Source organism: Pomacea canaliculata, linkage group LG13 (assembly GCF_003073045.1).
Source record: "Pomacea canaliculata isolate SZHN2017 linkage group LG13, ASM307304v1, whole genome shotgun sequence".
NCBI classification, from domain to species: domain Eukaryota; kingdom Metazoa; phylum Mollusca; class Gastropoda; order Architaenioglossa; family Ampullariidae; genus Pomacea; species Pomacea canaliculata.
Window position 1 is genome coordinate 23179148 of NC_037602.1, and position 14823 is coordinate 23193970.

Sequence of the window (14823 nt, forward strand, 5' to 3'; positions counted from 1 at the left end):
TTGAGGACTTCCTGCTTAGGTGCTGCCACTGTTCCGTGTTGGCATTGAGGTCAGCTACATAAATGTTCTGTAGCTTCGTGTTGGAATGTCCCATTAATAAATACAAGGAAAATATTATGTGAAATTACTTAACCTTGTAGAACGTCCTATATGAAAGGAATCTGTTGAACGTGATAGTGTGACCAATCGGATAGGTCTTTCCCTTCAGTTTGACTCTTAAGCTGTTCTCTTGGACAGAACTTAGTGGATCCTTCTTCACAAAAACAGTTCCACAAATCCTATTGTTGGCAATCCTTTGTTGGGTGCTTTTCATATGTCGACAAAGCTGCCAAGACTTTTCTTCTCCGGTAAGGTGTTCCCATTCTCTTGTACGAGGTAGACGGTCTGATCTTTTTTACTTCTTTAATCCAGTTTGGCTCTAGTGTATGAGTTCATGAAATTCATATCTTATTGGAGCCTGGTGTTGACCACTGTCTTTCTAAGACAGGGCTGATAGCTCTGTAGTTGGTCTTGTTCCTCGTCACTTCCATTCTTCAGGACTGGGATCACCACAGCGTCTTCCCACTCTTTGGGGTTCTTTCCTGTTATGATTGTAGAGGGCAAGTAGTTTTGTTCTGCAAATCATTCGTAAATCACAAAGATTATGACTCCATCTTTGTCAGGTTCTTTCTTCATCTTCAGTATTTAAATACTTGGCTGAGTTTTTATTGCGTGAAGTTCTTCATCATGCATGATACATGCTCATGTATTCATCCCTGAACAGACTCCTACCAATCTGGTTAAATAAGTGTAGAATTTCACAGTCTTTCAGCAACAATGGTACACAGGTGGTTTTTGGCATTAGCTGCAAGCAAAATGTTCCTCTGGTGACCATTAGTTCTCAAAGGGATGACACGAGAGTAGTCAGCTATTAAGGAAGAAAAATCTTCTACATTACGCGATCACTAATTCAAAAGACAGAAGTTTTTTTTTTTTCTTTTTTAAGGCAGGGGGCCTCCATTGCGACCCCCGGATGGAGTTGAGGTAGAGGGATTGAGGCGCCTATCTCCGTCCTCTCGATACTCTACTTATCCGTAATTAGAATCGTAATAATCATAACTGGATGAGACATTATTTCTGTAAACATAAACCCACAATTATCATGCATTAGTTCTCCTAGAAAAACTGTTTATATGTACGTCTCTCTCTTTGACACCAAACACAAAGGCCTGTTTAGACTCAAGCTAATTAAGAGGCTTCAGTTGTTTTAAAAAGAAGCATTTTCTGTACTTATGTTTATTATATACGTTTATTATATCTTTCTGCGCAGATTCAGCTTTCAAAGAGACGTCGCATGGAGAAAATCTTGTCAATGTTCTATGAAGCCTGGCCATTGCTATCGCTTTCATTCGAGTAAGACAGCTGAGACCTTTCGGGGTTGAGTTGGCGATTAACATTTTCTCCAGCCACAAATGTGTCTTTACATTTTTTAAGGAAAATGGGTCTCACCGGCGCTTTCGTTCCTAGAAGACGAGCTACAAACGATTTCACGCAGCTCACTCTAGAATAAGGGTGGGCACAGTTCTCTGTTTGCGGGCTGGTCTCAAAATTCTGTTGTGTGGCGGGATGGTAAAATGGTAAAAACCCAGGCCAGGTGAGTACCCAACAAACCTAGTGATAATGGAATGGAATAGCAAATGAGTACGTAATGGCGTTCACTTACCGAATTTATTGTGTAAAGTGAAGCTTTTTTAATTCGCTTACAACAGAACTTTAAAACCAGCCTTTCCTTTGAAGGCAGCCGCCCCTGATTTACATCAGACATGGCAGCAGTGTTATTTGTTATTTTTTCTACTTCGTCTGTCTTAGAATGGTGCGGACTGCCGATTTCGAACGCTGTTGAACTTGATAAATTAAATTTCAATCAAATTAACGTAAGCTGTTGAATGAAATGGAAACAAGTGCACTTCACAGTTTGGCAGACGGACTGATCTAGAGACGTCCGCGGGCTGTACTTTACCCACCCCTGCTCTAGACCCTGCAATCGACCAGCAAAGGCAGACGACCTCAAGTTCACTGGCGCTGAGGACATTATTATTAAACAGTTCGTGTGACGTCATCAAACCGTGTGACGGACAGCTCACCTCCCATCGGAGTAATTAACTTCGTGGTCGCAGTCACTGAAAGGCGACTTCGGTACTGCCGCTATTATCACAATAATTACTTTTATTGGGTATTTATGCGTGGACACTGAATTAAGCGACAATTAAAGTGAGCGCTTACCTAACTCCCACTGTATTTAATTTACTATTCTTGTAAAATCAGGTGACTGTAGCGGACGACGAGTGGACATGCAGTGGATCAGCTGTTGTCTGTTTAACTCAAGACAACACTTACATCACTTTTATTAAAATTAAAGTTTAATTATGAACGTAGATCCTATATTTACGTCCATGGTTTAATGGATATATAAAATGTTTTGCTAATACAGCTGGGATACTATAACTGTATTTTATTTTTGTTAACCGAAGATGTTTCTGCTGTTATTCCGATTTACTTACTGACTTTCAGTATAGTACATATAGATTAAGACTTACTATTAAAAATAACCGATCAGAACCTCAGCTGTAAACATCATGAGCGCGGAGGCTGTCCTCCAGAAGGATTTTGACCTTTATTTGCATATCACGTGATACGTGGAAAACAGGTCAATAATGTCAATTGTTTCATTTACCTAGCATGATAATTTCGCCAATGATTATAGCAGATATACAACGACACCCTACCTCATCCCCTGCCCCCTACCCCCACCTCCAAAGTAGAGGACGGACCAGCAATTACAATTTAACTGAACATCCTAACTAGACCTGACGCAGCCAGCCATCTTTTTTTTTTTTTGGTTAATCCGTATTACCAAGACACAGATCGTTGCTAAGCAACGCAAGCACAGAACGCGAGCCTTCATTGGACAGCGGGAATCGATGATAGAACCGAGAAGGCGAGAGGCTGGTGACGGCGAGACAACCATGCACAGCGCGGGGCGGCGCAGACGACAGGTTTAGTGTACGCTGACGGACCAACTCGACGGCATCCGGGAACCAACGGTGCCAGACTCGCACTGTAAAGGCGTCGAACGCAAAGCTGTTTTATGGTCTTGGCATGAGACATACATTTTGTGTGGGACAAGAGCTATTCGCAGGCCAACAAAAGGAACGCACACGCGGTGGTCACCTCACAGCATTCAGTGTCATCTCGCCCAGGTTGCTGGGAAGCGCCGCTGGCAGGCTATTGTAGCAGTACGGACAGCTGTGGGAAATTACGGCGTTACGCTCGAATGGACATCGTAAATACTTTTCTGTAGCCGTATTTGTCCTGCACAAAGCATTATTCAACATGATCGCAGGTTCGACATCAATGAAAGGGCCTTCTGTCAGTAGACAACCTCAGCTAGGGCCGTTATAGGTGAATGGCTGAAGCCAGGCAGTATAATTGATAAACGGAAACTGCCATACTGCCCAACAAATTACAGAACACCCAGACGACCAGCTGTTCTCGTATCAGTGAAGTAACTTAGGGGAGCAGGAACGCTAACTGAGGCATTTTAATATTGGGCGTCTATTTCCTACGGCCACTCAGACATTTGAGTAACTTCTTGAGTCTTCAGACTGCAAATAAAAATTACACGGAATGGACCAGAAAGATAAGCTTCAGATTTGTGCACAACTGCTGCTTTTACTGGCTGCAGGTAAGGATATTTCTATATTTCTTATACAGAGAGTATAGCAGACTTCATCAACTTCATTTTGATCTTTGGTTGACAAGGACTTGCCCATATACACCACACATTTCACGTACTGTATTAATTTTGTGCTTTTGCCATCTAGCAAACATTTCAAGGCATTAGGGAGGGAGAGCAGTGCAAGAGATTAAAGGAAGTGATCTTGAGTTGTGAAGACAGCAACTTAAATGTGGTGGAAAAGCTGACTTATAACGACAGAATTACCTTTTAGCCCATCTGAAATTATTTAATTAACATTGGCATATTTAGAAGTTTTAAAATGAGAAATCTGATACATTAAAATCTGCTTGTCCACAAATGGATTTATACACAGATTTTTTAAAATACAGAATAATTATAAAGGCTGTATAGCTTATTTATATCCTTAATTTGTTCTGCTTTCAGTTACCATACAAGATGTTGAGTTTATGTACAAGGAGACTTTGCTTCTCAACTGCAATGGAACTGATGGAACTAATGGAACTAATGCAACTTGGTGGAAGGACAGTATAAGTGTTATAAAGTTAAACTATGATGGTGTAGAGTTTGAAACGCTTGCGAATGGATCACTTCAAATAAAAAATGCAAGTAGGTATGGTATTCTTTCTTTTTAGTGTAAGAGCAGCTGGGCTGCTGCTGATAGTAATAAATGGTCTGCGCTCACAAAGATATGTTCCAAACACACTTTCTAACATCCTACAGGTTAAATTCTCTTCTCCCCCACCCATACATAAAGAGTCCTTATAATCTTTTGAATTTTTATATTGTCTGTTTTCTTGTTCTCTTTGCACTTGGTTACTAAAAGAACCTGCTTGATAATATCTATGATATACATAAAATTGTGATCCAGATAAAAGTCTGTTGCAAATGTCATCCTGCATATAGTATATTTTGGTAAAAGGGAAATCTTCTAATGGATACAGAGTAATTTTTTTAACTTGCAGTTGAGAGTAGCATCTGGCTCTTCTCTAGGGTTCAGACAGTTATAAGTGGAACGATTAGAAAGTCACCTCAGAAAACTGATATCACAAGAAAGCATACAAGATTTTATTATTTTTGCATGGCAGATGCAAATTTCTGACAGTTTTACTGACATGGCATTTAGAATCTATCTATCGATCTAATCCTCTTCGTGCATCAGGTTGCACATAAGGCCTCAACCAGAGTCCGCCACCAATGTCGATTGGCTGAAACCTGCTCTAGGTGACCCCATGTCCAGCCCTTTCCTTTCAACTCCCTTTCTGCTGTTCTTCTCCAAGTTTCCTTTGGGCAGCCTCATTTTCTTCGGCTGTCTGGAGTCCATCGTAGGGCGACTCTGGAGAGGTCTCCTGTCTGCAGGCGGAGCACATGTCCAATCCATCGCCAACGCCTTTTTGAACCTGCGTGGTGATGGGCTCGGCTTCAGTTCTTTGGTGGAGTTCTTCGTTGGGGATGGTATTTGGCCAAAAGATGTTAAGTATGCGCCTGAGGCATCTGTTTTGGAAGACGTCAAGCCTGTTACTGATGGTTTTGGTCATTTTCCATGATTCTGATGTGTAAAGGAGGGTGCTGATCACATTTGACTTGAAGATTCTCAGTTTGATCTTCTGACTGATGTTTTTTGCCTTCCATGTGCTCCTGAGTGAGGCCAAGGTCTGGCTGGCTTTGACCAGTCGGGCTTGAATCTCCACCTCCGCATCCCTGGTGTTTGACATTTTGGACCCAAGATAGGTGAAACTGTCAACTTCCTCCATCTCTTCTCCCATTTAGAGTCTGGCAGCAGAAATTACCACAAAACCTAGCGTAGCATTTTTCTGTGTAAACTGCCTTATCTTTCTGGGTGATGCAAAGGTTGTTGTGAAAGCCTGTATTTCTTGGGCCTTGGTCTTGTTTTTTTTTTTTAAATTGTAATTAATTTTGAAAGTTAATTTTTTTCTTATAGCACAATTTTTGGGGGCTGGTGTGTGTGTGTGCACATGAATACATTAAAGTGTGTGCAAGTGATTGATTGAGAGAGAGAGAGTGTATGCTGTTCCCAGTGTCTGTACTTTTGTATGCATGTTAATGTTGTATACATCTTTAAGTTGTATATGGTGTTTGATTTAGGATTGGTTACTTGTTTATAATGTTGAAAGGTATAAATAAAATAATGTTAATGTATAAATAATTGACATGTTGTGAACTGAACATTTTTATTTGCTTCCATTTGGAAATTTATGCTCCTGTAATATAGTGATGTTCAGTACTCAAGTGAATCTGTAGTCAGATGCCTTATGGACTGAACTTCAAAGCTTGGAATTTATTTTGGTCACTAACTGGAATGCTATATTCACTTATCAGCAGTTGGTATCTAACTTATCAGGGAAGGCAAAAAGGCAGCAGAAAAGGTTCCATTCCAGATTTCACATTCTGTGCCCTGTGACCCACTTACAGTTGTCTGATCCTGTGGTCACTAAACCGTGGAACCTTCATTCATTTTTTTGTTACATGGAAGAGAGTAAAACATTATATGATATCATTTTTTAGCTTGAGTTTTAGTTATACTGCACTAAGATGTCCTTTTTTTGTGGTGCCTTTAAGTGGACAAAGACACAGGGCTTCTGCTTACGCAAAAAATTGCGTACAGTACGCATTAAAAGTTCGGAGGACCCCTTCAATTTTCGTCAATGGGGTCCCATTCAAATTTGGGCGAAGAACAGGGACCCCTTAAAAATCTGAAGAAGGGGTCCCTGGGACCCCAAAGAATTTAGCCTTAGCAGAAGCCCTGACACATCTTTTTATGTGAAACATTGTTTGGCCTCCAAGTAATTTTATGAAATCTATACTGGTGTACTAAGTTTTGTGATCACTGCCACTATTATTTTTGCTTTCAGTACGAGACATTGCAGGAGTTTACACGTGCCAGTGTGACTGTGGAAATAAAACTGCAACAATTTATGGTGAGTGGTAATTACGTATTTATGCTGATGTTTTTAGGAAATGTAACTCTCAAGTGACTGACTTCTTTTTTGTTGTTGTTGTTGCTTTCAAAAGCTTCCAGGCCTCAAGTTTTCTGCTGTCTTCAAATCAATAAAATGAAGCTGAAGAGCTTCAGTAGTCTGTTTTAGGAGAATCCTTTGCATATTTTTCCACATTAAAAGTTAAAAAATGTGTTGATGCTTTCATATAGGTTTGCCTTTGTGAATATACTTGGATATATTAGCATATACTAATGTCTACCTATTTACTTAAATTATGTAAAGTTACATGAACTTACATCAATATGTTTTCATGGCTGTACAAACGGATAGGTCTCATAATGCATTTTTTCTCACATGCATAATTCTTAAATCCATTAAGTATTTATAATTTCAATCTAATGTACCTCCAATTCACAGGGTCACACCAGCATGTTTATACATGTTTATAGGAATTTTTAGACACAATGGCTTCTCTGCAAATGAAGAAATATTCAAAATCCTGTTTGTTGTTTAGTGGAACAATTAAAAAAAAAAAAGCAAAATCTATGAAATGTGTTAGCAGCAGAATCATGTTGATTCCATCAATTATAGAAACTAACAATTTCTGAAATATTTTGAATAAGTTGATTTGAAATGGTAGAGAAATATTTGCTTTTGTGTTCATAGATCATAAAATTAAAGCTTCTTGTGTTTTAATGTGTGGATTTTCAGCAGCGGCAAAAGTAGTGCCTTTTGAGACCTCCATGAATCTGGAGCAGGGTGACATGCTAAACATCACATGCAGAGTGTTGGGTTATCCTCTGCCATCTATCACATGGCTCAAGGATGGCATTGAGGTTCGGTAATCTTGCTGTAGTATGTTACCTATTACAGGGTTTAAAACAATAGTGTTAGTTAATATTAGTTCATTACTTGTTAATTACCAAGGTAACACTTACCAATAATGCTAAAGGACCAAGTGTAGCATGCAATAAACTTCCAACAGACAGTGGAATGTAGTGTTTAATGAGCACAACTCAGACCATAATAAAATAATAAAACTGCCTTGAATTGCTTTCATGTGATTAATGCACTTTACAAGTCTCCTCATATGAACATTATTAATAAATTAACTGTATTAGTCAGTTGCTAGATCAAATCCTTAAACAAAAATAAATTCAGAGCTCTTGATTTGAAGACTTTCTTCTTTCTGTATATGAATTTAGTAAAAGTTGCTCAGAAAAAACCCAAAAGGAATAGCAAAGAAAACTTCTAAAGAATTTATGTAATTGAGGCTGGAGATAGAAGTTTTATGCTTTGTAAAGGGACCAGGATGATGAAAGAGTGATGTCAGACATGCTAGAAAAAACAGAATGGAATAACATATTTTTAAGAGAACCATGTCAATACAGCTACAGGTTGATTGCTTACATCATATAGCGTCAAATAAATTAGACAGTCTCAGATGAACAGAGTATGATTCCCACTAAGGAATACTATGATTTGGAGAAAAGATGTGATCTGTAATGATTTGCTGATAGTTGGTAACTAATTGCACTTATAGTCATCATGCTGAAAATAGTAAAGAGTGAGAAATCATGGTCTAATTATACATATCTCACCCACATTCAGCTAACTGATGTACTTCTATAAGCGCTGGGATTTGTCTAAAATCATCAAATTTTAAAACACAGTATCAAATGTCTAGAGCCTTGTCTCAGCAGTGCCTTTGATGCTCATGTCATTAGTTTTGTTTATGCTTGCAAGCTGATACCAGTGAGCGGTATGTGGATCCTACAGAAATTGTGCATTGTGTTGAATGTGTTAAGATTTTTCAAATGGAGATCGTTCTTAGATGCAGACCAGTGAATAAACAACATTTTTTGTTACACATTAACAAATTAATTCATTATGCCTATGCCTACTGACAGTTTTATGTCTTGTCTAGCTTCATTTGGATTCAAGGTACCAATTGTCTGAGTTCAGTGGATTTCCCAATGCCAGTCTGGCAATCAAATCTGTTGATTTTGGTGATGCTGGGGTTTACACTTGCCAGGCTTCAAGCAGCAGATACAATATCTCAAGCTCAGAGACCATCATTATCCGTGTTAAAGGTAGGTTTCTGGATTACTCATCCTGATTTTGAACCTGAAGAAAGTGAAGCAGAACTACCAGAACTGAGATACACAAGGAAAGAATGTACCTGCAGAAGAGAGATATATCTAAGTATAGCTTATTTACATACCCACAATCTTTTTTAATCAGTAGAATTAAAGGACAAAGGTAGATTCATTCAGGAGTATTGTTAATACAAAGTCCCAAACAATATTTACAGACACATTAAAATAAAAAAGAATAAGGCTAGATGCACAGATCAGATGGCCAATTGTCCTTTTTTTCTCAGACAAACTGGCGCCTCTCTGGCCTCTCCTTGGCATCGTGGTTGAAGTGGTTGTCTTGTCTGTCATCATCTTTGTCTTTGAAAAGAAAGGCAACAGGATCTCCAACACTGAAGAGGATGACAGCAAAGAGAGGTCAGTTAAATTTTCATGCAGCTATCACTCTGTCCTTTGTGTTGTGAAGACTTCTGCCAACAAGTACTTTTAAGGTAATTATTTTGTTTGTTCTATTATTTACAGTACCACTAAAGAGAAGAAATCAAAAGGAGTACGCCATCGTGGAAATGCAAATAATCCAAAGTCTTAAGGTGTGGCATATTGAAGAAGTGCTCTCAAATATATTCCAGTCTTTGTAATTAATGAAACTAACATTTTTTTTTTCACAAAAACTTTTCATTTCTTTTCCTTAGCCTTCAGTCATACCTTGGCACATCATGTGATTTGTACTTGCTTATATCTGAAATGATTGTGGGAGATAAGGAGTGTGTGTGTGTACATGAGCGAGAGAGGTGAACAGTGGCCACTTTATGTTAGTGCTCTGTACTTGGTTCTAAAGTACTTTAGATTGCAGATTTGGTGATTTTTAAGATTATGCTTGTTTGATGTTTCATGTCATTTCATATAACGCTTGTAATACAAGCCAAGGTTAACTCAAATAGTTTTGTGACTTTGATGTTAAAAATGGACTAGAATGGGTATTTAAGTAATTGTCGTATTAGTTTTTTTCACATTGCCATGCTTGTGGAAGATGGGATGGCATTTTTTGAAGACTGTTATCACAAGCAATGATAATTTATTAGCCCCCAGCATAAGATGAAGCTGAATTAAGAAAAGATTATTCTAGACTTTAAGAATTTTGTTTACTTTCTTTGTTTATTTTCTGTCCATTTCCATTGTTGTATATTAATGGGAAGTAAATCAGGTAATCATAAACTACCTATTTGTTTTCTTACTAGAAAAGGATTTTAACATTTACAGACTTTTTTTGGAATGTTCATTCTACAAGAATCCCTTGTATAAATTGAAAGTTAACTCTATGTATTTCATCCAATTAATTGTGACTATCGGTTGTATAGAATTTATACTTTTGGTATTCCTATGTACATAAATGTAGATATAATGTATACATATTTAAAATATTATATTTTATTGTATTGTTTTTATTTTACTTTGGATAGATGTTTAAAAAGTTAAAAAGTTAAAAAATGATCTCCTATTTTTAGAAAACTGCTGCCTTGTATTACTTATTACGTATGTGAAATTATCCAATTTTGAATCTGTGAAGAATTTTACTGTGATGTTTACAAAACATAATTATGAGAGAATTTTGTGTTTGTATCTTTTTTCCCTGTTGTTTACAGTTTTAGTATGCTAAGGTTTTGAAGTTTTAATATGGTGAAGTTTTGAAGCATATTAATGTCTTATTTCATTTAGCTTCCTTCCCATTTTACTTCATCTTTACTCAAGTGAACATTTTGTCTTTTTTCTCCCTTTTTAACATATATTTCTTTACACTTTCGATATGTGAGACCTATAAAAAATGTTTTAAGATGCTCATCCTATAGTGTGACTTGTTAGTGTGAGGTTTTCTTTGTGTTTGCATGATATTCAGGGTATAATTGATGAAACTGTTTATGTACTGAACATTTCTAGTTTTGATGCATGGGTCAAAGGGATAATGTCTGTGTTATTGTTTTCTTTTGTTTGTATTGTGTATACTGGAATCTTTAGTGTTAAAGATTTGTCTCAAGATGCAACCAACAAAAATATTCTTTGCATTTATTATTACCATACTATAGAAAATGCTTTGGTAAAAGAGTCAGTTAATGTGCTAGGCTGAGATCAGTATAATCCATTTAATTATTTTCTCTTTATAAACACTAGAGGCATTATCTGTGAAAAAATCTCTGATTTTCAGCTTATATAGTAACACGTTTGTAATTATATAGTAACTTGTTGGTAAAAGGTTAGGTGACTTCTAGAGCTGATTCTTTGCTGAAATGATAATCATTAGGGTGGTGCCGTATGTTAAATTTTTTTTTTTCTTCTGAGAAGTGCTCTTTTTTCTGTAGTGATATTTCTCAGTTATGTTAAACTTCCAGTCTGTAGATATTCTTGAAATGTGGCATGCTTCTGGTTGAATGATATAGTTGTGATGTTATGTAAAATTTGTGTTTTGTGAAGAACACTTCATTGGAATCATGAACATGAAAGCTTCAGCCATGCTTAACAACATTGTTGGCCAGTGGTTACTCTGCAAAGGCCAACATAGGAAATTCCGTCCTTCTGCTTAAAGACTACAGTTCAGCCTATACATGGAAGCTCTTCAATTTATTGGAATAGTTATTGCTAGTCAAGAGTCCTATTATTTATGAATATCACCTATTAAACAGAAGAATGAAAAGCACCTTTGTAGGGTTTGTGAAGATCACTCATGCCAGTTTTCTCAGTGTGCGTGTGTGCGAGAGAGAGAGAATCTAGTTGCTGATTTGTTGTAATTTGAAATCTTATTATGCTGAAATGAGCGATCGAAGATTGCAAATATTTTTAGTTATTTGCGTCACTTGGCCGCTAGGTGTCCTGAGGAAAACTGACGGGGTTGGGTGGGGTAGGGGGAAAGAGCAGGCTGAACCTGTCTCCGTCTCTAGCCTTCCTGCGTCGGGTACTATTGTCAACGGCAGTGAAAAGATACCCGTCCACTTTCTATGGGGTGAAATAGCAGCCACCCAGAGGCCAGCGCCTTGCCAGACATGTTTTCTTATCGATCCACCTGATCCATGGCGACGGCGAGGAGAGTACTAACAAACTATTGGCGCTCTGCAGTTTAGCACCTTTGTCTGCGGCACACTGGCCATTTCACCTGTCCGTGATACGGCACCTGAAGGGATCGGCGTCTTGTCGACAACAGTAACTGATGTTACCTTGGTGACAACTGGTGTAACGGGTGACAGGGGGTGATCAGTGGTGTTGCATTAGAAGCTGAAAAATGAGAAGAACGTAGATACAGAAGAAACAGCTCCTTGGTACATGAAGGGCTTTCATCTTATCCCCTCTTCTCTTGTCAAATGATCCGTCTATGTGAAACATATGTCAGCTGGCTTCGAAGTTAATGAACATACCAGTGAGGGTTAATCATAATAAATTAATTAATGAAGAGATTAAGGCATATTGAGTTGGTTTTAAAAGAGATTAACACATATAGTTTATACGTAAAGTTAACGATGAAGAGATTAAGACACCACTAATAGTTAAGATATGTTTAGCTGAGTTCTATTTTTCTACATCTTTGTTTAATTGAAGCTCGCTGTGATATTGCCTTTGCTGCTCACACAGCACTAAACAACAACCACCAGCCTTAATCAAGCCGAGGTAATAGGTGATACTAACCAAAGTTTTAATCCATAAAATTTTTTGATTTCTTTACCTATAGGAACCCCGAAGATTGGAAAAGAACTCCAAAATTGTGTGATTTTGCGTAAAAAGCATATTGGCAATGTCTTACACCTGTTGTTGCCAGTGGCACCATAGACGAGTTTTACGACCCATTCGCACTCGGAAACCTCTCAGCGTTAAATGTTGTTTATTAGCTCTCTGATTGTTCTGAATGTCTTCCAACTCCTATGGGTATGCAGACCTTGGCACTCAGTTTTGTCAGCGTAGTACAAATTGCGACATTGCCTCGGCTACTAAGGGACATTTAGGAATTCTCCACAGTGATGGTGGGTTTGTTTACAGAAACACGTTAGCGTAGTCAAGTTTGTGTGGTGAGCATGTAGCAATGATTGATGAGGCATGTCACTGCCTGGCAGTCATACATCGACCGGGCAACATGAGCATCGACCTTTCTCCGTTCGACAAAGCTCGTGTCGTCGTGGCTTCAAGGGGGGTGATGTCTGGTTCGTGGAAAATCATTACCGTGCCAACTGGTTGGTGCAAAGAACGGTTGGCATAGATTAACACCAGTTCTACCAACAGTGACGAATGCCTCTGTCGTCAGTCACCACTAGTCTTCGTGTATCAGGTGGCTGAAGGATGAGTCCTGTTATCTTGCTGTAGTATACTAAAGTTAGATACTATGAGGATCTTTGTTGGAATTGTGCTATCAAAGGATGATGTCAAGAGATTTGATTGCCTTTGTGATAGTCTTAAGGACCAGGAGAGCCTTAAGAAGATTGTAGAGTATGGTTCAGATAGAGGTTGTTCAAACTGTCATACGTCTATATCAACTGTGTGGGAAGATGCTTATCTCACATTCTTATCACCTCATTTTTGAGGGGACGGCTCCCCCCCCTCTGCCCCCTTTACCCCGATTCCTACTTTTTCTAATGACCTCAGCAGAGAGCAATGAATTATTTAATGTCCACATAATTTAAATACCTGGCGTTTACCAGTGATTCATGCAGCATTTGGGGTGAAAATTTCCAAATGAGACATTCTTAAAAATATTAACTGCTTTTCAGTTGTACATCTGGTAGCCTTCTGTGTGACTAGGAATGTAGGGCTATGTGTGAGCATGTCACGTCAATGAGCTTATCCCCCACCCGCTTTCGACTCTATTTTTGTATCAGCTGTAAAAATGTCTATTTTATTTTTATATTTTGTTTATTTTTTTAAAGTACTTGTCAACAAGAAGCAAAGTCGTTCCTGGGTTACTTTGCATGCCACCCGCAATCCTATTTGGCTCGCATTCAGACGCAGCTTTAGAAATATTTAATGACAAGAAAATGCGGACATGTGGCTGTGAATCCATAATAAGACGTGGTCACGATCAGCAACAAAATGTGGACATGAATCAATAGCAAAATAAGGCAAGGAAAAAAATGCTGGTTGCTAACAACTGGATAGTTTTCGGACCTTAAATGAGAAACACAAAATGAAACTTAAAAGAAAAAAATCATTCATTAAATGTATAGCTTTTCCATAAGCGACAAAATATCATAAATTCCACGACACAGGATCTGCGACAAAGTTCACCACATCACAAGATTCCGTAGCCGCTGAAGTCTTCAGAGACACCGCTCTTAACATCACAACAAAGAAGACAGACTCCCAGTCAAGGGAGAGATTACTCCAGAACGAAGCCTAAACCAACACTGGTTTACTTGCAATGATTACTTGCCCCAGTCCTGACCTCCACAGTTTATACTCCTAAAGCCTTTTGATGACCCCACTACATTGACGACAACGTGGGCGTCAACAGACGCGCACACCTACGCACTCCCACACAATCGCTCCTCGCCACATGATTAATGACCAGCTTTATTGGTCCTAATGAGCAATTATTACTTGGGAAGTGTGCTGAGTTACGAAAAACAGATGAATTGCTAGTTACAAGATAAGGATAAGGCAAGTGGTGCACCAACAATTAATCTTACATCTACAACCAATCGTAAGGCGCACCTACAGCATCATGCACTCACGACCAACAATTTTTCTATGGTTGAGAGGCTGGGATGCAGAGGGTACAAATGACTTCACGTGCCTGTTCCTTCTGCATAATGTTTGCCTCAATTCAGTAAAATAAATTCTCCTTACTGCATATTTTGGTATTTACAAAATGCTGGCAGACAATAATTGTTTGCTGATCACAAAAATAAGCCAAATTTCTCTACTGACACAGTTACATTGAACAAATATGTACAGTACTTCTCAGTAAAGCCAAAGATATTATCAAACTGTGCTTGTCATGGACAGACAGAACGAACATACAAAGGAAAAAATCCGCCTTCCCCTGTTGGAATGTTCCATG

At 38.4% G+C, this 14823-nt stretch overlaps 1 protein-coding gene across 1 annotated transcript; it reads left to right on the forward strand.

Annotated features, from left to right (window-relative positions):
- The first annotated feature begins 2633 nt into the window (after positions 1-2633).
- LOC112554497 (basigin-like) lies at positions 2634-11483 on the forward strand. Its single transcript, XM_025222280.1, has 7 exons — positions 2634-3724; positions 4163-4345; positions 6610-6675; positions 7408-7532; positions 8624-8789; positions 9080-9209; positions 9315-11483. Exons 1-7 carry the CDS (start codon positions 3667-3669, stop codon positions 9379-9381), a joined length of 795 nt encoding a protein of 264 aa, XP_025078065.1. The 5' UTR covers positions 2634-3666; the 3' UTR covers positions 9382-11483.
- Positions 11484-14823: the final 3340 nt, after the last annotated feature.

What these genes read in the sequence shown, in the direction of transcription:
- LOC112554497 (XM_025222280.1), top strand. Translation starts at nt 3,667, where the DNA reads ATGGACCAGAAAGATAAGCTTCAGATTTGTGCACAACTGCTGCTTTTA. An exon ending in ACTTCAAATAAAAAATGCAA is followed by an intron (nt 4,346 to 6,609) that starts GTAGGTATGGTA and finishes TTTTGCTTTCAG; the next exon opens with TACGAGACATTGCAGGAGTT. An exon ending in GGCTCAAGGATGGCATTGAG is followed by an intron (nt 7,533 to 8,623) that starts GTTCGGTAATCT and finishes TGTCTTGTCTAG; the next exon opens with CTTCATTTGGATTCAAGGTA.